Here is a 22,990-nt window from a genome sequence, read left to right as displayed (position 1 = left end):
TAAACTACCTGCATAGCTAGGTTCCTGCAATACTAAGAAAACAGAACCGCATTTGAATTAGAATGAGGCCACGGCCACAGTTACTCTGGCTACAATGCCAATGAAAATGTGTTTTATTTTGCTTTAATATTTCTAAAAATAATACTTTGACTATTTTAATATCAGTCTTCTTGAAAAGCAGTGTGATACTACTCCCCTTCCTGGCTTAATAAAAAAGTTGCATACTTCAAAATTTTATACCTATTAAATAAACAAAGATGGAAAATAGTGGTGCTACCCAGTAGGGGACCCTGAACTCTCTCGTATGGCTGGTGGCGATATAAATTAACGCCAGCCTCTCAGGAAATAACCTGTCAGCCTGTTGTTTCGAGAGCCATAAAAAACATTCATACCCTTTGACCCAATAATCCCAGTCCTGGGAGTTTATCCTAAGAAACTAGTTTTTAAAAAAGGAAGGAAGTGGGGAAGGTTACATGCATTAAGATATTCATTCAAGTGCTATTGAACAGTCAGCAGGAGACTCAGGAAAGTCTGATTTCATCCAGCGTACTATGCAGCCGTCATCAGTGAAAGCTCTGAAGACTAGTCTGCAACTTGAGACACTCCTTAAGACGGTAAGTGAGAAAGCACAATTAAAATTATCTCTGCAAAGAGAACAGTACTGAAAGGCCCAGAGAGAACTCAAAATAGTTGATTTGATCCGGTGGTAGGATCAGGGTGATTCTGTAAAAAATGTCCCCTTTGTCAGCACTGCATTAGCTGCACAATAAATGAAATAAGAATGATGTAGTCGTTGGGATAGCTCTTTCAGTGATAAAGATTAATAAGCGAGGCTGCAGAGTTTAGTGTGAAGAAGCTGGCCAAATCATCCCCCCTCCTCCCCGCCCCCGGCTGTTTTGTGCTTCTGGGGTTGCCCCACATGTTCCATGGAGAATTCTAACATCTGCCCCTCTGCCTCCAGGGGCGGTGGGGATGCTACCTGAAATAGCTTGGAGGAAATCTAGGGCAAATGTATTGACCGTTTGATTTATCTCTAAGAGTGATCATGGCCCAACCATAAATGTAAGGTATTCTTAAACAGGTACTTGGCTTCTAGAGGTCGCAGGATGAACAGGAGTGAAAGGCAGGCTGCTCAGATAATTCCATCCCCCTTTCTGCTGTCCCCAGGTGGAGACTGCACCCACTGTGTCCTGCGGCATGTCCTCGGGAACAGGGGGCAGGACGGCCATGCCACGCTCTGTGTCCTCTAGCCGTCTGTTCGGATGCTACAGGCAGGGGTCTGCAGAGGGACAGCACACGGCGTGCGCATGCAGGACCCATGCACGAGGACGGGAAGAGGGCGGCAGCCACCCTTGGGGCATGCACCCCGCCTCAGAGAGGGCCAGGCAGCAGACACGGGATCGCCGGCATTCCCGCTCTGGGACAAGCAGTACCCAAGGTGATCGTGGCGTAAACGACTCCCTCAGGCACCTGCACCCATCTGGGGACTCCACTGGGGGGAAATCTGCCAGAATGATCTGTGTGGTATCCAGAAGAACAGACAAAGGCAAGAGGAAGAGAGAGAAGATGAAGAGAGCGGCAGACCCAAACGCAGAGACACAAAGAGTTGTGGCGACGCGGCTGCCCTCCCACCGGAAGTTAGTGCGTTCCCATCGGAGATGTGGGCTTGTCAGGTGTACCCCAGCCCGGCCAAGGACATCATTTCCCAGCCCCCTTCCCATCCAGAGATGTGACTTCCTGCCACCAATGGAAGGTGGGTAGAAGCACTGGGTGTCACTCTGACTGGTGCCTTGAAGGAGCACATAGAGGTTCTCCACCCTTTCTTTGTGGTGGATTCTGCGGCCTCAGAAGGTGACCGAGCCCACGCTGGACGGAGCCTGCTGACCAGTAACGCCCAGCTGAACTGTTCCGTGAGTGAGAATCAGATTTGCATTGGGTTACTCTAAGCTGCAGGAGGGGTTGTTTGTTACAGCAGCTGCCGTTACTGATGTCTACTGTCTCTAGCAGGAGACACCAGCGATGCAGGAGCTCTACCTAATAGCTCCTGCACAGGCAGGCAGGGCACTTACTAAACTTGTTCAGAGAGAGGACCTGACCCAGGGAAGCAGTGAGCGGACTGCTGATAAAGCAGGCCAAGAGGCCAAGCGACTGGTCTTTTTCAGGAAGTCAGCAAAATCACTGTTGGCCAAAGAAGTAGAGCAAGGGGCGGGAGTCCAGTGGTCATTTCTGCTGTTGTGACCTGTGCGTCCCACTGGTCAAACAGGTGTGGGGGACAGCAGGCAGGAACCAAGGGCAGGCCGGCTTATGATGCAGGGGAGGCCCCCTCTTCGTGATAAGTATGACCAGCTCCCCACAAGTCATCCTCTGTCCTCGGGCTGGCAGGAGACAAAAGGCAACTGGGCTTCTCCCCACCCACCTTGCTGACCTTGTGATGACACCCCCCCACCCCCCGGTTCTGGATAAAACCAATATGAACTCCCAGTCGAGAGACAAACACCGGGATCCTTCTGACTGCTTGTTTGTGTTGAGATGAAGTGTCTGCCCCACCAACAGGCCCCCGGGAGCGTCTGGGAGGCAGGCCCCGGCTGGCACGGGCCACACCCCAGAGAGATGGGCTTCAGACACACGGAGGTGCTCCGCGGGATGAGTCACTGCTCCCACCTTGCAGACGCACCCAGACAGCCCCACCGCGCGCTCAGCTCCAGTCTGAAATCACAGTCTGGCCGGTGACTTGGCAACACCTCACAAGCTAAGTGACGTCTGCCCACAAAGCCAGCCTCTTAGAATAAAATTCCTTCGGGCCAAAGAAGCCCTCACCTCCCACACAGTTCCCGGGACCGCAGACAGTAGGTAAAGTGTGAAGAAAGAGGACAAGAATCCCATGTGGCTCCAAGTGACTGGCCCCATCTCATCCCAGGGCCAGTTCTTCATGACACCAACAAGGCCCCCCTTCGGCCAAGTTCATTCCCACCACCAGGGATCCTTACCGCTGACGTCTGCAAGTTGCTTTATGCTTTCAAAGACCTTTCACTTAACGAAGGAAAGAGAAGGAGGTAAGAAAGGGAGAGTGAGGGGACCAGAGTCCAGCTACCTGGGAGAATGGGGTCACAACCATCTCTTTCTTCCAGAACCTTCAAGGCCTTTCTGTGTTATAGAATCCCCACAACAAGAGCATTTCTGATCCAACCTCATCAGGCTGAGAACCACTGGCCGAGGAGAGATGACTCCAGCGTGAGCCCTGCCCCCAAAGCAAAGGCCATCTACTTCAGTTAGGTCAGCCACAAACAACCCTCCCCTCCAAAGGGTGGAGAAAAGTCTATTCAGAGAAAAGCCAAAGTCGTTACCAAGGCCTGCAGCTGCCTTCTGTGTCCCCATCTCCCATCTCTCTCCCCCAACCCCACCTGCTCCTGCCACAGTGGCCTCCAAACATGCCAAGGGCTCTCCTGCCTCAGGGCCTTTGCACGTACTGTGCTCTCTGTTTAGAAAGTTCTTCCTGCAGGTATCGGCCCCATCCAGTTCTCACTTCATTTGGGAATCTGCTCAAGGTCATGCTACCAGAGAGGTCCTCCCTAATCTAAAATAAAATCCCTCTCCTGCCCCAACCCAGCCCCTGCAGCTTTCCATCCTGACAAGTTATCACCACCTGACACATCCTATGTTTATTTGCTGTCTGTCTTCCCTCGCAGAATCTAAGTGCCGTGACCACCGAACCCCACTGAATCCTGCGTGCTGCTGAGCTCCTGACTCCTAGAAGTCATCCCCACATGGTACATGGTGGGAGCCCAGTGACTATTAGTCCAGTGAAAGAACCTGGAAACTGGGCTCTGGCTCAGCCTGACCACATTTCCATTGCTTACGGGGCCTTGTGCCTCTCGGCCAACACACCTCTTCTTTGTCACATTTCTGTGCTGAATCCAGCAACATCCAGGCAGGACCACAGAAAGCATCAGACACAGTAAACCAGCTCCTTGTGGACCGCCCCGAGCCCCTCCTTGCAGGTGGGCTGGGTCTGCTGTAGGTCTCAGCTCCCCAGCAGACCAGAGGCCAAACGCTCTGTGGCCAGTTCTCAATTCGGGCCACGCTCTCTAGTAAGAGCCGCCCAGGCTGCCCTGTGTTTCTAGCCAGGGTAAGCGTGCCGGTCACCACCAGAGGAGCTGGCACTGGCATCCGTGCAGGAAGTGACTGGACCCCCTCCGAGCCCCGTCCCCAGGATGTACCATTGAGGGATATGTCATATGGTTCAGCCTCTTCATAGTAACCCTCTGGAGACTCGATCTTTGGGATGGAGAGCTGCTTCCGTTCTGGAATCTGTGGTATGAACAAATAAAACAAACATTTTCAGATACGATACACTGGGGACAACTTGGAATTAACCCTTTGGGTGGAAGGAGAGGGAACCAGAAGAAAAAAATGCCCAGCTTGGACGTCAAGCAAGTCGAGAGGGAGGACAGGGATTATCGTGACTCCCATCAGCCACCCATCCACAGTGTTTGGTTTGCATCCAGCTGGAGGGCTGTGGGCGCACTGCTTAACCTCACCAAGCCTCAGCACTCCCCCCGCCCCCTGCAAAATGAGGCTCTGATGCCCACCACACACACAATATCATGGTACACGTGACATAACACACTTGAAAGGCCAGATGGTGTCAGGCTGTCGTGGTAGCTATGATGGCTTCTGCATAGAATATACCTTCTACAAAGACAAGGGCTGATCAGGGGTACACAGAGGAAGAGGACCAGGCTTCTAACTCCCAAACCTCTCCCATAACAAGTTCAATCATTTGCTCAGCAGATACTGGATGGCTCCCACGGACTAGCTGAGGGACACAGCCAGATGGTCAGGAGTCAGTCCTGAGAAAGTCTTAACTAGGTAGCGAATGCTCACAGCTCCTTATCAAGTGCTTTAACAGACAAGGTCAGAGCTCCATGGGAGCCTGGAGGGTGCGATGAACATTTAGGACCAAGGAAGGATGCTCAGAGGACAGGACAACCCCGCATTTCTTACATGGCATGAGGGTGAATGAGCATAATTTGAGCAGAATAAAAAACATATGCAACTGTGGAGAAGAACAGAGCATGAAAATCGTTCTCTCCTCCATTATTCCATCTGTAAGATGGGCACTAGACTATGAAGGTAATCTCACAAGCAATAGCAGGGGAGAAAAAGAGGTAGATGGTGGCATGACTATTACTATATATAGGTCATGAACGTGTAAGTGTCCATCCACACAAGTCTCTGATGTCTTTCTGAATCACGAAGTCCCTGAAGAGGGCCAAGGGAATATTCATGATGAGAACAGAAATGGCAAGAGCTGAAGTGCATTCCCACTCCTGGTTTTGAGAAGTCCTTGTGCTGGGTGTTCCACACAAGGGGCAGGCCTGGACCTTCAGGGGGTGCCAAGTGAAGACAGAGGAAGGCTCTTAAGGTAAATGGGGTGCAGGGAGATCATAAGAGAGACAGGGCCCTGACCTCGGACGGACCCCTGGGCTGCTGGGGATTCCTTGCCCCACCAGGAAGAGGGGCAGGAGGTGGGGAAATCTAGAAACCTTTGCCTTGGAAAATGAGCTTCTTTGGGGGACCTATGACAGAGAGAGCTTCCCTAGTCCTGGCCCAGGCGACGGTGGGAGAACAGGCAGCCTGGGCTCACGTCCCCGTGGGACAGTACTCAGCAGGGACCACAAGGGTGTCGGTTCCCAGCTCCCCCTGGGGGCAGAGTAATGCTCCTGCAGCTGCTGCACAAAACCAGCCTCCCCAGAGCCAAGTCTAATGTGGCTTGGCGACTAGATCTATTTATATGATCTCTAGAGTGAATGTAACTAGGTTTGAATCCAGCCTTTAGGAGTCCATAGATTGAACCATGGGTATGTGACAGCCTCTCTGGGTCTCACTTTCCCTCTTCATAAAACCAGAATAGTACTGGAATTGTCTTGAGGATTCAAGGAGACAAAACATGGTGGTGCTGCCACAGGGCCTGGCGCATATCAAGGACGAGGAAGCTGTTGTCATCACTGTCTGGGGGCCCCCACAACCCAGGCGCCCTGCAGGAGCCAGGTTACCGGATTGCTGTCCGACAAGCTGAGGCAGGTCCACATGAAGAGGGTCAGCAGAGGCCAGGCCACCACCTGGCTCCCATACCACATCCTCCTAACTCCATCTGGCCCGACACCAAGAGAGCTGACCCAAGTCGCAGAGGCAGGCTCTGAGCAGCCTGCAGCTCCAGCAGGTGCGACACACAGCATGCAGGAAGGAAGAGAATAATCCGCTCATTTCCTAAGCAGCCCAGCTGCGCTCTGGGCCGGCTGCGGAAGGGGGACGGCTGTGAGCGGTACCTCCGGCCGGGCTCCTCGCCGGGGCCAGGGCCTCGCACACGGGGGACACATCTGGTAGCTGCTAGTGGATGATCCTTCGCCTTTGCTGCCCCTGGCCTGGAGAGACGTCTCTGCTCCTCTAGGCCATTCCTGGCCCCTCGGTCAGCCAGAGGAAGGGCTGCCTCTGAGAGCCAGCTTCCTGGGGTCTGAGGGGAAAGTGTCTCCTTACCTGGGCCCCGACAAGGTCTCTGCTTTTGGGTCCCAGGGCTCAGGCTTCCTGAGTGGGCTGGGCCTCCAGCTCCAGCCTCCAAGAAGCCCCACTCCCCATCACGGGGTGTGGGAACCCTTGTCTTGGTGAGGGCGTGGGGATCCCATCTCGAGAGAAGCTCTGAGCACCCAAGATCTGGCTCTGGTCTGGATTCCCATGATTAGAACAGGACAGAAGGGGATTGAACCCTCCTGCGGGAACTCCTGCTGGGTCATTATCCCCACAGGGGGCCTGCCCTCCCATCTAGGATTGGAGCACCAGGGGGTGTTTCTTGAGAGTCTCCCAAGCCTCTCATTGTGAAATCATCTGTAAATGGATCTATACAGAGAGGCAGATAGGGCAGTGGCAGGAATCTGACCTCCGGGGCTGGGTTCGAATCCTGACACTGGCACATCTGAGCTGTGTGACTCTGGACAACTGACTTGACCTCTCTGGGCCTCAGTTCCTTTGCTATAAAATGGGGAGAGTAGAAATACCTGTCACATGGGGTCATTGTAAGGATTAAACTGTGCTCAGAACTATTAAATAATAAATATTAGTGTTCACTAACCTTCAAAATAAGATATAAAAATATCAATCAAAGGGATAAAAGGTGCATGTATGCATGTTTGGTGGGGGAAGAACAGGTGTACTCTGGGAGGATACAGAGGAGGTATTTGGGCATGACCTGGCTTATACCAAGCTCTACCGCCTTAAAGAACAGGACAGCTCCTGTCCTCAAGGCGGCCAGGGCAAAAGATAAGGGCCTGGGTCATGTTAAAGGACAAAACGATTCCAACAATTCAGAAGAGAGTCCCATAATTATACAGGCGCAATGGCCTATTATCAGAGGTCGGAGGAGCAAGAGATCCTAAACTCCCGGAATTAAGAATAAAGGAAAGTTACTTCATCATCATGATGATGAAGATGGTGCACATTCAACAGAGATGCAGAAGAGATGTGACTTCAGAACCTGAAATAACGTCCTGAGGGTTCACAGGAAGGGACAGGGAAGAAAGCCACCCTGCTCAGTGTGACTTGCCAGAGATTGGCAAACTTTACCTGTAAAGAGCCAAACAGTCAATACTTAGGGATTTGCAGGCCATTCAGGGGCTCTGATCTCAGCTCCTCTACCCTGCTGTTGTAGTGCAAAAGCACCCATAAATAATACACAAATGAGTAAGCTTGGCTGAATTCCAGCAAAATGTTATTTATAAAAGCAGGTGGTGCAGGATTTGGTCAGGGGGCTGTACTTGGCCAGGGCTGATTTAGATGAGACACAGAGCTGAAGATGCAGGGTGGCCCAGGTGACCTGAGGCGTCCCTGCAGTTCTGAGCAACCTGCCCCAGAATGCACTGTGGAAGGTTCCGGGGTGGGGGCTAGCGGATCCAGCCCGAGCTCCCCAGACCAACCATGGTGACGGCCTTCCCTGCCCCCGCAGAGCAGCCGGCAGAAGTCCAGCACCGACGCGTGGTCAGGCCTCAGAGGGGAGGTGGGCGGAGATGGCTGCCCAGGCCAGGAGCACAACGGTGCCAGCAAACGTCTGTCTCTCCTAAAGCGACCGCCGCACCTGGCTGTGCAGACCGTGGCCTGGAAGTGCCACGGCTGCCGGAGTCACTGGCCACACCTACGAGGTTGCTCCAGACCCCCGCTGTCCCCTCCAGTGCTGGACGGGCTGAGCCTGGGACAGAGGCCACGCTCCCGGCCCAGCCCTGGGCACTGAGGACCCCAGGCAGACACCCAGCTTGTGCTACAGCCACCAGAGAGCCCGGGGCCAGGCATGCAAGAGGACAAGCCACTGTGGTGCCCTGAAGCTCCTGGGTCAGGGTGGGAAGGGACACGGCTTTCTCTGGCCGAGGAAGAGAGGTCACAGGGCCAGCCAGGCTCAGGCTGCCACGCTCCCTCCCTGCCTCCCTCCCTCCCAAACTACTTGCTGTTCTGGTTCTTCTCCCTGCGAGAGCCAGAAGACACAGCTGTTCCCCGCCCCGCCCTGACACCACTCCTCTGGGGGCCTTGGACTAAGTCTTCAGCCAGCCTTGACCAGAGAGCAGGCTGGAGGGGAGCAGGTGTGTGTGGGCAGGGCAGGGCGGACCCCGGGTTCTGCACCCCGGCTCCTCACTCCACATCCAGAAGGCCCTGGGGTGGAGGTGGGCGACTGGGACAGAACTAGGAGGGACCTAGGAAAGGTGCTGCTCAGCAGAGAAATTCCACAAGGAGGGGAGACTGCCAAGGCCGCTCGCTCTGCTGGAAGTGGCCCCACAGCCTGGAGTGTGTCCACGGGAACCGTCACCACGCATCTGAAAGGCCACACGTCTCGGGTGGGGATATCTTTCCAGTGCAGCAAGAGGTTCCTCTCGAGCCTCTCCTGGCCCCGATGGCCCACAGACACAGCTGATGCTGGGAGTCCGCTCCAGGGGACGGCCATGGCCCTGGCCTTGCTCGGAGGCCCTGCGTCTCACACCCCCGAGCCCTTGGGGCCTCTGTGCCCGGGTCACAGGAGGCTGGCAAGGGAGCACTAAAAGCCAGCCAAAGTCCCGGGGCTGCCGGACTCTGTGACCACGACCCGGCCCCAGACCCTGGCCTCCCAGGCCACCACCACGTTCGTCAAACACGGGCTTCCAGAGCGAGTCCCCGCTAAGAGGCTCCAGCAGGTGAACGCCCCTCCCGTCTGGTGTAGACCCCTAAGCAGCTAGCTGCCCCACGTGGGGTGGGCAGTGGCACCCCACTGCACAGAGGCCAAAGGCATCCCAGTCAGAATCAGACAGGAACTCAGGCTAGGAGAGTTGCAGCCCTGGCTCAGAGCAGCCGCCTTTCCTTCCCCGCATCCGGCGAGGGGTGCTTGGGGCGCAACCCGAAAACCACAGCACCTCCCGTCTGCTTAAAACCAGCAGCGACTGGATGGGAGCTGAGAGGCCATGCCCCCTCCCCAAGTCCCGGCGCCGAAAGTGAGGGGAGCCTGCAGCAGAAAGGGACACAACTTGTACCTTTACTTGGCTAAGAAGACGAGCTGAAGTCCGGGAGGCCGCAGAGTGGCCCAGAAACCAAGAACCTGCACACAAATCCTGGGCCTGCTACCTCCCAGTGGTGGGACCTTGGCCAGCTGTTTTAACTCCCTGAGCCTCTGTTTTTTGGCAGGTGGTGGCAGGACCATGTTTGTGTGCACGGAGTGGGCAGCGGCTCAGAGCATGGCAGCCGCTCATGGCGTCAGCATACTGCGGTTCCCAGGGACCGATGCGCAGTCCATCAAGTCTCAGCCAGCCTGAGATGAAGGGTCCCTGCCAAGCTGTCACCCAGCTCCAGGGGCTCCTGCAGTGGGATGCTGCCCGGACATCCCAGGCCTGCCCTACCAGCTGCGAGAGCGGCGGGAAGAACCGTACTGCCCCAGGAAGGCACGAATGAAGGGGCCAGTCTGGGGACGGGACCTCCTCAGTGGTGACCTGAGCCTACAGATCTGGGGATGGAGGGCTTGGTGGGAGCTCAGTGACCATGCAGTCCCATGGCCCCAGAAATCCTTCCCAGCTCCCGCCTCACACCTTTCCCAGGAAGCCTCCCCAACCAGATCCTAGAGTGGAAAGAACTTGGGTTCAAATTCTGCCACTTCAAGGTTGTGTGACACTGGGACATTATAAACCCACTGATTCTCGGTTCTTCACCCATAAAATGTAAATACTACCACTCACCTCACTGAATACTAATGTATTCATTACCTGAATAAGTAATAAGCCCCCTGAATAAGAGGAGCTTAGGTGAGAGATGCTCATGTTCCTTTCATTTAAACACCAGGAAACAAAGGGCCAGAGACCTTAAATAACTTGACCAAGGTCAAGGAGCTAGTACCTGGCAGAGCTGGGATCTGAACCCAAGTCTGTAGGAGTCCATAAATCCATCCATCCATCCATCCACCCATCCATCCATCCATCCATCCGTCTATCCATCCATCCATCCATCCATCCATCTGTCCACCCATCCACAAACATGCGTGTGGTCTACTGTGTGCAGACACAGGACATGAAGCAGTAGACGAGGCACAGTCCCTGATCCAGGGAGCTTACATCTACTCTGGGAGGCAAATAATAAACACGGAGGGGTAACTGGGCGGTGTGGCCGGCAGTAACGGGGGCAGGCACCAAGGTGATGCCTCTCACGGGTAGGTCAGGGAAAGTCTGTCTAAGAATGTCTGAGGCAGGAGGAGGGGGGCAGCCTTTGAGGAGCCAGGGCCCGGGGACTGCAAAGTCCCTGAGGCAGGACTGACCACAGGGAACAACCCAGGAACAGAAAGGAGGCTCGTGGAGAGCAGATGCAATGAGGCTGGAGATGCAGCTGGGCCAGACCACGTAGGCCCTGGGGCCACGCGAAGGAATGTGGATGTTCTGTCCCAAGTCCAGTGAGAGCTCTTGGTGGGTTTCAAGCAGGAAGTGGTGTGATGTGGTTTACATTTCTGAAAGGTCACTGTGGTCTGAGCTGGTGACCATGTCTGTACAAGGCCCCGCTCGTGGGGTGCTGGTAAAGAGCCTGGAATAGCCTCGGACACACAGGGACCCTCGTCTCGCACTGCCGTTCCTCTTTGCGCTGAGCAAATGATGTCACCTGCTAGCACGCTTACTTGTCTCCATCCCTCCCGGTGCCCCGGACCCCACAGACAATAGGTGCTCCGAAAATGCCAGACGCTTGGTGGATTGACACCTGTGAGAAGCACTGGAACTTCACGGGACCCACGTCAGGGAAATGAGGGGTCCCGGACCCACACTTACGATCTTGGGTGGCGGGAGGTCTGGAAGACTCTTCTGAGGGGCCGAGGAGTGCTGGCCGGGCTCGCCGTTGGTCAGTGGGCCCTGCTCCTCGGGCGCTGTGGGAAGCGAGCAGGAGAGGGCTTCGGTGAGGGGCGCCCAGCCTTGCAGTGGAGTCTCAGTAGCCAGGAATGTCTGGTCACATGAGCCCCGAGTTCCATTTGGGCAGGTGTTAATTACCCAGGCAGGCGGTCCCTGGAGCCAGTGTTGTTTTTCCTCCAAGAATAGGGTAGATCGGCCATGGGCAGTTTCCTCAGGAGGAACTAGTTTGAGGTTTCTGGCAGGTTCCACACCCTCTCCTCCACCTGCCCCATGTCCAAAATGCCCTGGCCACAGAGCTTTAGCGAGTGGAGGAGCTGCCCGTGGTCACTATATTGAGCTGCTCTCAGCACCGACCCTGTGATTACCTCTGTCCACCCCACGGTTTCCCCGGAAGGCAAACAACCTAGGGCCCAGGGGCTGCTTTAGTGCAGAGGACTTCTGCTGAGCCCACGCTTGGTGGTGGGGCAGGAGGTGAAAGCCACACTGGGGAACTTGGCCACCAACTCTCTGTGCACTTTTAAGGAAAAGGCACCAAAGGCTCTTCTGAGCCTGACCGTTTCAGCAGGTGGCCAAGCCAGCTGGGGACAGACAGGTTCAGGCAGATCTGACCTTGGGGCTTTGCTGGCTGATGTCTTGAAGCCAAGTCTTTAACAGGACTGAATGTTTTGGGATGCTGTGTTCCCACCTCTCGCTAAGCCTCTGCATTTGAGTCACAGGCTTGAGAGTTGGGAGACGGGGCTTCTAATCCCCTCTCCTCTGCAGCTAGGCAGCTCTGCAAACCTCTGGGCCTCCCTGAGGTCCTGCTGGACCCACTCCTGAGGGTTTTCAGACAAAAGCAGAGAGCAGAACAGAGCAGAAGATTAAGACGCCATGGAAGACACCACCTGTCCTTCCAGTGGAAGGTAAGATGTTCTGCCAAGCGATCACCTTTGAACAAAACCTTCCATCGAATATTAAGGCAGCTGCTGACATCACCGACTCCTCGCCATCACCCCCCAACACACACACACACTCATAAAATCCAGACTTCTGTCAAAAGTCATAAAGCTGGGGCTATGGGGTCAGCACCTATACAGCTGCTTTCTTAGAGCATCTGAATTATAACTTCCTATTCCTGGGACGATGCTGGGAAACGCTGAGAGATTTTAGGGACTGAATCCTTATCCACGAAGGGGACATGAGACCTTTAAGAGGCAAGGAGGTGGCCTGATGAGACATCCCAAAATACATCAACCCCAAATAGCATCAACCAAAATGCGACTTCCAAAAATAACCCCACCAGGCCTGTCTGTGGTGCTGGCTGGGAGGAAGGAGGGGTGGGACGGGACCAAGGCTTATACTGGCCCCCTTCCTGGGAGCTGGCCACTCCACCAGCAGTAGCCCCGTACCTTTGTCTTGGGACTCAGCATCCTGTTGCTTGTGGACCGTCACTTTGTTCATATAAATGTACTCCTCATCAGAACCTGCAGAAGGAGGATGGAAGACACAGGCTTCATGTGATTTCACGAAGGGAAAGGGCCTCTAGAGAGAAAGGATGTCCCCTCCACCCCTCAGAGACATTGTCATCAGCCTGGATTCCAGTAAGAGCATACAACATTTTGAGTTGATTGAAAGAGTCCATTACAGAAAGAGCTGACAGATTTCCAAAAAAAGAAATACCAAATTGCTGACTGTTAGTTTTCTAGCCTGAGGGGAGGGGAGGGGAGGGGAGGGGAGGGGAGGGAAGGGAAGGGGAGGAGAGGGAAGGGAAGGGGAGGGTACAGAAGGAGAGCTTTGGGAATAATAGTCTTAAGTGGAAAAGCACCCATACCTTAAATATCTGCCTCATATTCCACCAAGCAGAGATTTCTCTGGGTTTCCTAGCATTTTGTTTAAATTGTAAAACATTTCCTATCAGTCATTCTCACCCTAGTCTGAATTACATGCATGGGCCAATCAGAGTGAGGTCTATATAAGATAGGTCACATTCAGGATCTGGAAGTTTAGCTCCCAGGCCTCTAGGTGGGGTGCCACCGTGGGGGCCTGAGCTCTGGGTTTGGAGTGGGGAGTGTGCTGGGATTTGGACCTGCAGCACCAGAAGCTACCTGCTCTACCTGCAGCGGCACAGCCCTTCCCCTCCTTTAAAAACATTTCTGTACAGGCTGTCACCTTCCCCGTGCACGTCTAGGCAGAGAAAGGCTTGGACCCTTTCCTCAGAAGCCTGCAGAGGAGACCGATCTGAGTGTTCCTCCTCTTAGAAATCCTCCTGCATTTCTTTGTGCCTCTTACTTTGCATTTCCTAGAAACTTGCGGCTGATAAATTCCAGTGGCTAGAGATGGTGCTACAGAGCCAAGGAGCCCAATTCAAATCCCTGGCGAAGGAGGCAGTTCAGCGCCAGCCAGTTCCACACCACAGACCGCCTAGACTCCAGCCAGCAGGCCTGCGTCAACAGAGCCCTGAGAACCCAGAGGAACAGGAGGAGGATACGGCTGGATGGATCTTCCTGCATCAGCCCATGGCATTGCCACCCTGGTGCCCAGCCCTGCCAGGACCAGTCAGCCACGTCACCCCTACAGCAAGGGCCGCAGCAACTAATGGAAGGGAACTACAAGGTCTAAACGTAGTTATCCACAACTTGCATACTTCCACTGAGGGGCTGGGTCTGTACCTTCTCCAGAGCATGGCACAGGAGAAAAGCACTCTGCAGGGGGAAGCAGGAGACAGGGTAGGGGAGGGGGGGGCGGTCCTCGGCCAAGCTCTGCCATTAACAGTAATTCTGAGCAAAACAGCTAACCCGTGTGCCTTGGTTTTCTTGCCTGCATAGTATGGAAAATAATTGTGATGAAATATTGCCTAGTTCTACCTAACTGAAACTTTCAAATGTACAAAACTCAAATGTTTGGGAATTTGAAAAAGGAAGGTAACCCTGTAACTAACAGAGATTAAAAATGACAGCCTAAAACATGGGAAGTAACTCAAAGGCTCAATAATAGGAAAATGGTGAAAGAAACCACGGCACATCAACATAGGTAACAGCAGGTCACCTTTAAAAGTAAATGGATTACCGGCACAACCATTTTGGAAGTGATTTTGGAGGATAATTTAATTTTAAGTGTTCATATTCTGTAACCCAGCATTTCCGCTGCCAGAAATCTATCTTGAAGATAAACTCCAGCATGTAAACAAAATTTTGTTTGAGGGTGTTTACTGCAATATTATATGAGTTTTTTTTTTTTTTTTTTTTATAAAGAACAAAACTTTAATGCCCACTAATAGGGGGCTGGTTGAACATTACTGTTCATCCATCGATGGACACTACCCACCTGTGAAAAATAACAAAGTAGCTCTATGTCTGCTCTTTACAAAGATATCCAAAAATTACAGTTACAGGATCATGTTTCAGAAAAGCAAAATAAAAAAAAAAAAAAAAAGAAAGAAAAAGTATGTGAACCGTCAACACACGGAAATGTGCACAGGCAGCAATTCTAAATGTAAAAATAATGCAAAGCAGAGTACAGAGGCAAACCACAACTACATGAAAATATCCCGATGACACCGATGAAGATCAAAAAAGGAACTGAAGGAACGTAAATAGTGTTTAATGTTCATTTTACATTCTTTTCTTTTTTCATACTGTTAACTAAGCCCACACTCCCGTACAAAAGAAAAGAAAAGGCAAGATATTGTTGTTCTTGTTTTAACTGTTAGATTCTGAGCAGGTGCTTCCCCCCCAAGATGGTGATTTGTAAATTGCAGAGAAAGCTGGCACTGGCCGTGTCACGAGGCTGCGTCTCCCTCCTTGGACACTCTGCAGGCCACACTTGACTAGGTGTCGAGTCTCAGTGTTGCTAATACACTACCATCCAGTTGGTAAGTAAGAGGCTCCCAGGACATCTGCAATCCTGTGAACTTGGCCCTGGAAAGAGAAGCCTGGTGAGCTGTCCCAGGTCTGGGAGGCAGCAGCCTTGGGCTGGAGAATTTCCATCATCCTCTCATTCATTTTCAGAAGTGCACTGAGCACCGGCACCGTACTAGGTGCTGGGGATACAGCAGAGAACAAAACAGACACTGTCTCTGCCTTTGTGAACCCACCAGATTGGGGGCGGGGGTGGGAGGGGGAGAGGGGGCAGACCCAGATGGGACAGTCGCACAGGTATGTGGGAAATGACAGCAACTACAGGTACGGTGGAAAGGAGAGCTCATCGTGCTTTGAGCAAGTGTGTGGAGCCTGGGGGAACGACCCCTGTCTGAAGAGGGTGGTGGCGAGGGGTAGGGAGGAGGGTCCCGGACCCTCTCTACTACAGCTGCATAGACTGAACGTTTGAAGCTTTTCCCACCACAAGGGCAGCCCCTGAAATGTTCCCAGAGTCTCTGAGCAGGGTACTGGGGGGCCCTCAAGGTTAAGACAGGAAAAAATATCGGGGCCCCAATAAACAGACCTCAATCCATGCCTTGACCTTACCACCTAGACGAAAGGCAAAGAGAGTGGAAAATTCAGTAATACACTGAAGATCAGAAAATGGACAATTCCATCTGAAAAGTACAAACACACACACACACACACACACACACACACACACACACTCATGCTCTGCCCCAAATGTGTGGAAGTAAGCAACAGCTCAGCCAGTGGAGACCACAGGCTATCTTGAAATGATCATCCTGCCTCCACCTACAAGTCCTGTCAGGCTGAGTTAATTTTCTGGAAGATACACAGTGAGGCAGCCATGGGAAGCTGAGAGAAAACAACCAGTGCTTTCAATTTAAGGGGCTTTGGATTCTATCCTGTGCAGCACAATTAGCCTGGTGCAGACTCATCTGGACCGTGGAGAGAGGAGGGGAGCATGATGGTTAGGTCTGCTGGCCCAGGCCCAAGCCTGGGCTCTGCCACGCACGGCCATGTGCCTAAAGTAACTCTCCAAACCTCAGTTCCCTTGTCGGTAAGATGGAAACGACAACTCCCTCACTGCCTTGGGACGGGGTTAGATGACATAATCCAAGTCATTTCATTCATTAAGCACCGGGCTGGGAAATGGAAAGAGCACAAAAAGTGTCAGCTGCTGTTATAACCACTCTGCCATCTGAGAGGGTGCAAAAAAGACCAGAAGGGGAAGTTCGAAAACAGTGGCTATTCATCCGTGGGCACTGACCTGGAGAACAGAAGTGACAGCCAAAGGCCTCGGTACGGCTATGCACGTTTATCGGTGGTCTGGGTGTGCTCTGGGGGCGATTCATACCGGGGTGCCCCCTGACCCGTTCTCAGCAGCTCCTGCAGCCCTACAAGCTGCAGAGACCAAGGGTGGGGAAGGCCTGACTTTATGAGAGCAGAACATACACACATCAAGGGTGAAACAGAGGTCACCCTACAGGAAGCCACACTAAACCAGAAAGGGGACCCCACACCGGGAGCTCTGATGGAGTGGTGAGAACCAAGAACCAGGGGTCAGACGCCATCACAGGGGTGTTTCTCAATTCCCAACAAAGGTGTTCTTTATCATTAAACATTCTCAAGTTGGAGCACATCTAAATAGCCTGGGAGTGTGCCCTCTAAAGAATTCCACGATGAGTCCTTCTGTGGAGTGATTCATCCCTCTGTAACTTACCTGCTGTGTAATGGGGATTTCCCATGTGCTCATCCCACCTTTGATGTGCTTCTGACCAGCACTCAAAGCGGGTCGGCAGACGCTCACTACAAAGCTAGGAGGAGCCTATAGAGCTCAAAGGCAATGAAGGGGCTGCCGGAAAACCCCTCTGATGAAAGGCTAAGGGAGCCAGACAGAAGAGAAGGCTGCCGAACATATAGCAACATGCTTCAGCTTTATGACTTCTCTGATATTCAGACAATAGGAACTAATTCCACAGGGAACGAGAAAAAAAGGAAAAGGGACTTTGAAATGTAGCCCAGTGGACGCAGGCTGGATGTCAGGGAGGAGTTCCTGACTGTGATGGCCAAAGCAGGTGCACTTCCCTCCCTGGCAAGGATCTGGGCTATTCCTACTGTGAGACAGATGGATTAGATGTCCTCTTACTGTCCCTTACTGTCCCCAAAATATCACTTTCAATTCTCAAACATCCGATATAAAAATAAACTCGACTAAACTGTTATGACTTCACAAGAAGGTTTTTCTTTAAAAAAAAAAAAAAAAACCTGTGCTAGAAATGAAACCATATGTCCACAAGAAGACTTGTACAAGACTGTTCAAAGCAGCCTTATTATTCATACTAGCCCAAATCTGCAAACAACCCAAATGTCCATCAACAAGTGAACGGATGAGCAGATTGCAGTATATTCGCAGAAGGGAATACCATTCAGCTATAAAAGGAACTATCGATACAGTCCACAGCACGGAGGGACAGGGGCCAGACCCAAAGCACAAACCATCCAACTCCGTTTATATGAAGCTCCAGAATGGGCAACGCTAATCAGTGGTGGTAGAAATCTGAAAAATGGTTGCCTTGGGGTGGGGATAGGGAGGAATTCTTGCCCTGGGAAGGGGCAAGAGCGAATTTTCTGGGATGATAGAAATGTTCTATGTCTTAGTTTGGGTGGTGGGTACACAGGTGTATACAGCTGTCAAAACTCACTGAATTGACTCCTTAAGATCTGTGTACTTGACTGGATACAAAATCTAGCTCAATTAAGAAGATAGAAAAACAATGAACTCACAGTTCTGTGATTTACAAAGTCTTAAAACAATGTTTTCCTGTCTTCCCTTGGGCTGTATGACACTGGGCAAGTTATTGACACTCTCCAGGCCTCAGTCTCCTCATCTGTAATAACAGCACCAACCTCACAGGGGTGTCTTGAAGATGAAGCCCGTGCAATACATGTGCAGGCAGGAAGTGCTCAATTAAGCGTTAGCTATTATTATACCAGTTTATTATCCCTTCTCTGCTTTCAACCATAAGGAAAAGTGCTCTCGTGGGCTACTGTGTTGAGTGTTCAGAAACTCCTGGGGCTGCCATACACGTGCCATCACTCTTGCACTATTGTTACGGGCTGAACTATGTCCCCCTCAAAATGCATAAATTAAGTCCTAACCCTGAATACCTCAGAATGTGACTGTATTTGGAGAAAGTGTCTTTAAAGACATAATTAACGTTAAATGAGGTCACTGGGGCGGGCCCTGATCCAGTATGAATGGTGTCCTTATAGGAAGAGGAAATTTGGACACCGCCATTCACACAGAGGAAAGATGGTGTAAAGACCCAGGGAGAAGGGGACCATTTACATGCCAAGAAGAGAGACCTCAGAAGGAACCAACCCTGATTTTTAGCCTCCAGAACTGTGACAAAGTGAATTTCTGTTGTTCAACCCAGTCTGTGGGGTGTCATTTTGGCAGCTCTAACACACGTACAACCATCGTCCTGCTTCCACGGGGACCTCTTTACTAAGGCCCCGGCCACACTCACTGCTGCTTTTGGTGTAAAGCCGGAGGAGCTCGGCCAGGCCACTCTTCTTCACCACAGCTGTGCTGCTCAGGTTCTCTTGGTCAAGAATTCTGAGGAAGTCATCCAGCTCTGTCAGCAGCTGCTCCAGGGCTAGAGACAGAAAACAGAAGAATCCCTTATAGCAGCTGCCTTCTCTCCAAAGGCCCAGCTCAGATACACCTCCGATCCCACAGCATCCCATGACGGACCCTCTGGTCTCCAGGGGAGGGATCCAGGGTGAGGCCAGGCAGCACATGGGGGGCCCAGCCAAGCCAATAGGTGCAATTCCCAGTGCCAGCGTCGCTGGGGAGAGGCAAACAGGCCCTTGGCTTCGAGATGGACAACCTTGGCCAAAGCTGCGGGGCTACCCTTTGCTGGAGTGACGGTGGCCAAGGTGGCCCAATCAAGCCTATCAGGCTGTGAGAATCTGGAAACAGGATTTTATTCCTCAATAAAGGCCAATCAAAACAGCTCAGCGTCTGGGGAACTTGAACACAGATCAGACCCGCAACCATCAAAAGAAATGCTGTGGTTGACCCAGTTGTTAATCCTTTCCCCAAGGATGGGGGAACACAGAGTCACTTCAGGGAGATGACACAGTGATTATTCTGTCCCTGCAGGAATATGGACAACCTATCAAAAGCCACACTTGGACAAACAAAACCTTTCCCTGAGATTCTTCAGTGACTGAGCCACCTCAATTGCCACTAGGCCAGCATCACTCCCAAGCTGGTTAAGGGCTGTGGTGCCTCGGATCTAGTTGTCTAATACGCCTCTCTCAAGGGCCACCGTTATAGAAGCACTGGCCAATTTCTAGCTGGAAGTACATTGCAGAAACATTAGTGCAGCGGGCAACAGTCTAGGTGCAGGGCCTTCCCCATTACTGTTGTTGTTATTATCGTTAATAACCTAAATCTCTATTAAGACCAGGATGCGGCATTCACTGGTGGGGTCCTCACCTTGGCGCTCCCTGCCCAGCTGGCTCTCCAGAATATGCTCATTAATGGCAGCGGCTCCTGGAGGGTCTAAACAGTGCTTTCCAACCCTGGCTGCATTGGCATCACCTGGAGAGATTTTATAACTCCTGATGCCTAAGCCGCACCCAGACTGATGATATCAGAATCTCTGGGAGCGAGACCCAGGAGTTATTAGGTCTTAAACCTCCTCAGGTGATTCCAATATGCAGCCAACGCTGAGAAGCGTGGGTCTAAATGTAATGCTAGGGGCCACACCTGAGGGCCCTCCTTCCAAGACAGCAGCCAAGACGCCCAGAGCCGCCCTCCGCCACCTGCTGCTGGAACTCTGAGTGGTCACACCATCCCTCCAAGCTCATTCCCTCATCTGTAAAGTGGAGAAGACTGTGTGGGCCCTGCCCATCTCACAAGGTTGGTGTAAAAGACAAAATCTGTGCTCTTCACAACCATGCTTGTGAAATGCTATGCTAACCACACAAAGAGCTTTGTCCTCATCGTCTCCCCCCATCCTGTGACATCATTAGTTACTTCTTATTCTCCACCAGTAGTATTTGTCTCTAAGCTCCCCTTCAGAGAAAAAACAAAACCTTGCACTGTAACATTCCCTACCCTACCATGTAAGGGAGAGGAAGGAAAGGAAGGTCACCTCCTCAGAGCAGCCTTCCCTGACCACCCTCTCCAAACTAGATATTTCTTATCATTTTCTAACTCAACATCTATCTCCTGCTTTCATAGCCTAATCACAACTTACTAGCAATATGAATATACAATATTTTTTTGAATACACAGTATTTTTAAAATAAGATTTTAAAATGAGCAATATCAACAATGAATGAAATAACAGTTTTATTTATTTGCTCATTTTTAACGTGTATTTTTGTCTTCCTCATCCTGGTCTAGTCTGTTAGCTCAGTGAGTCAGAACCACACCTGTCTTGCATCTTTGGCACCTCACACTGTTATAAGTGTTGAATGAACGTTTATGGAAATAATGAATAAAGTTATTAGGTACCAATTAGATCACAAGAACTCTAGGAGGCAAGCAACATTATGCCCATTTTGCAGATGTGAACCTGGTGGCCCAGAGAAGACCCATAACGGCCCACATGGCCCATGACAGAGAGCTGGGTTTGCTGCCTGACTCCAAGGCCGAGCTCTTGGCAACACCCCACCTGATGCCTCCATGTAGGGCCTTCTTCCAGCATCCCCCAAAGGCCTGATGCCCCAGAACTGAACCAGAGCCCCTGACTATCCCCTAACCCCCTCATTATAGAAGCCCTTATACTCCCCTGGTTCTAAGGGAGAGCCCAGTGTCCTATTTCTGTTCAAACACCCCCTTGGCTCTTAGTGGGGTAGTAGCCTCTGACTCCATTCCTGAAAAACCAAACTCCCTGGAATGAATATTGCCACTGACTGGGAGAGAGCTGGAGGAAGGGAAAGGGGAATGAGGATGCTTATTTCGGAAGAAAGCAGTGATAACAGTACCAGCGCACATGACTGTCAGATCAAATAGCCAGCTCGCTCAGATGAGTGGGTGCTGCCTGTCGTAGATCAGACCACTCTCTCCCTGCAGGGAGAAGGTCTGAGAGTACTGCAGAGAGAAACAGCAGAGAAACCTCCTCTCTCCCTCTTCAGTGTCCTGGTAAAGGATGAAGAATCAAGCAGGTCCCACAGAAGTCTACGTGTCACTTCCCCTCTGGCTTGTCAAAAGCCAAGTGAGGGCTTCCCTGGTGGCGCAGTGATTGAGAGTCTGCCTGCCAATGCAGGGGACACGGGTTCAAGCCCTGGTCTGGGAAGATCCCACATGCCGCGGAGCAACTAGGCCCGTGAGCCACAATTACTGAGCCTGCGCGTCTGGAGCCTGTGCTCCGCAACAAGAGAGGCCGCGATAGTGAGAGGCCCGCGCACCGCGATGAACAGTGGCCCCGCTTGCCACAACTAGAGAAAGCCCTCACGCAGAAACGAAGACCCAACACAGCCATAAATAAATAAATAAATAAATAAATAAAATTAAAAAAAAAAAAGCCAAGTGAAGGTAAGAGACACCTTCACGTAGCCAGCGGCCCAAATGCTGCATGTGATACGTGTTGGCCCGTGCGCCTAGATGTTGGATGGAAGATGCCCTCATCTCTGCCGGAGAAGAGATGAGCAGACGGTAAGTGATAGCCAAGGTGAGGCAAGAAAGAAGCCGCATGAGGTAGTTCTGCTTGGGAAAGAGCCATGGACCAACAGCAGAGTCTCCTGCCCCGTCCTTGGGTATTGAGAAGAACACCCCAGGGAATCTCCAAGAGGCCAGTGGCTTCTGCCCAGTTTACTTAAAATTGATTAAACTCTTAATGGAGTGAATTTTGAAAGAGCACCAGCAAAAGCTCCCAGAGCCCACCGAATCAGCATCCGGCGAGACCTCACAGTGTGCCCAGCACTCAGCTGGGCCCTCAGCCTCAACTTACTGGGAAACTGGAAAGGAGATCTGGATGGCGTGGTTCCTGCCTTCTGCAAGCTTGTTGGCGGGACAAGACCAGCACAGGTGAAGTGATTAACAGACCAGGGCACACTACCGAAAATTCAAGAGTCAAGCAGCTGATATCAGACAAGAGGTTTAAGGCTGGAAGATTTCTGGGAAGAGGCCCTCGTAGAGTAAGGCCTTAGGTTGTTTTTTGTTTGGTTTTGTTTGATTTTGAACAGTTATTCATGAGTTTCCAGTTGGCTGCAGAAACTCAACAGGCTGAAAGCAATGAGCTTAAAGAAGTCAAACTGAGGGACTTCCCTGGTGGCGCAGTGGTTAAGAATCCGCCTGCCACTGCAGGGGACACGGGTTCGATCCCTGGTCCGGGAAGATCCCACATGCCACGGAGCAACTAAGCCCGTGCGCCACAACTACTGAGCCCACGCGCTAGAGCCCGTGAGCCACAACTACTGAGCCCGCGAGCCACAACTACTGAGCCCGTGTGCCACAACTACTGAAGCCCGTGCACCTAGAGCCTGTGCTCTGCAACAAGAGAAGCCACCGCAATGAGAAGCCCGTGCACCGCAACGAAAAGGGTAGCCCCCGTGCGCCACAACTAGAGAAAGCCCGCGCGCAGCAGCGAAGACCCAACGCAGCCAAAAATAAATAAATAAATAAAATTTTTTTAAAAAAAGAAACAAGTGAATTAAAACGAGACACTAGAAAATATTAAAAAAGAAAAAAAAGAAGTCAAACTGGGGGACAACAGAGGATAA

The 22,990-nt window shown here is 51.9% G+C and overlaps 1 protein-coding gene across 13 annotated transcripts in view; it reads right to left on the bottom strand.

Annotated features, from left to right (window-relative positions):
• AFAP1L2 (actin filament associated protein 1 like 2) overlaps window positions 1–22,990 on the bottom strand; it is a 100,110-nt gene that overhangs the window by 20,625 nt on the left and 56,495 nt on the right. For 9 of the 13 annotated variants that reach the window (XM_036829050.1, XM_036829054.1, XM_036829060.1 and 6 more), the window contains 4 exons: window positions 18,778–18,906; window positions 12,773–12,847; window positions 11,307–11,401; window positions 4,218–4,308 (listed from right to left, as the gene is read on the bottom strand). In XM_036829050.1, the coding sequence (XP_036684945.1) occupies window positions 4,218–4,308; window positions 11,307–11,401; window positions 12,773–12,847; window positions 18,778–18,906 (390 nt within the window). Of the gene's footprint in view, window positions 1–1,433; window positions 1,518–4,217; window positions 4,309–11,306; window positions 11,402–12,772; window positions 12,848–18,722; window positions 18,742–18,777; window positions 18,907–22,990 lie in introns of those variants that run through there. The other 4 variants (XM_036829062.1, XM_036829063.1, XM_036829061.1 and 1 more) reach the window with 3 other exon arrangements.

The sequence above is a fragment of the Balaenoptera musculus genome, chromosome 16 (genome assembly GCF_009873245.2).
Source record: "Balaenoptera musculus isolate JJ_BM4_2016_0621 chromosome 16, mBalMus1.pri.v3, whole genome shotgun sequence".
NCBI classification, from domain to species: domain Eukaryota; kingdom Metazoa; phylum Chordata; class Mammalia; order Artiodactyla; family Balaenopteridae; genus Balaenoptera; species Balaenoptera musculus.
This window is presented reverse-complemented; position numbering and strand designations above follow the sequence as displayed.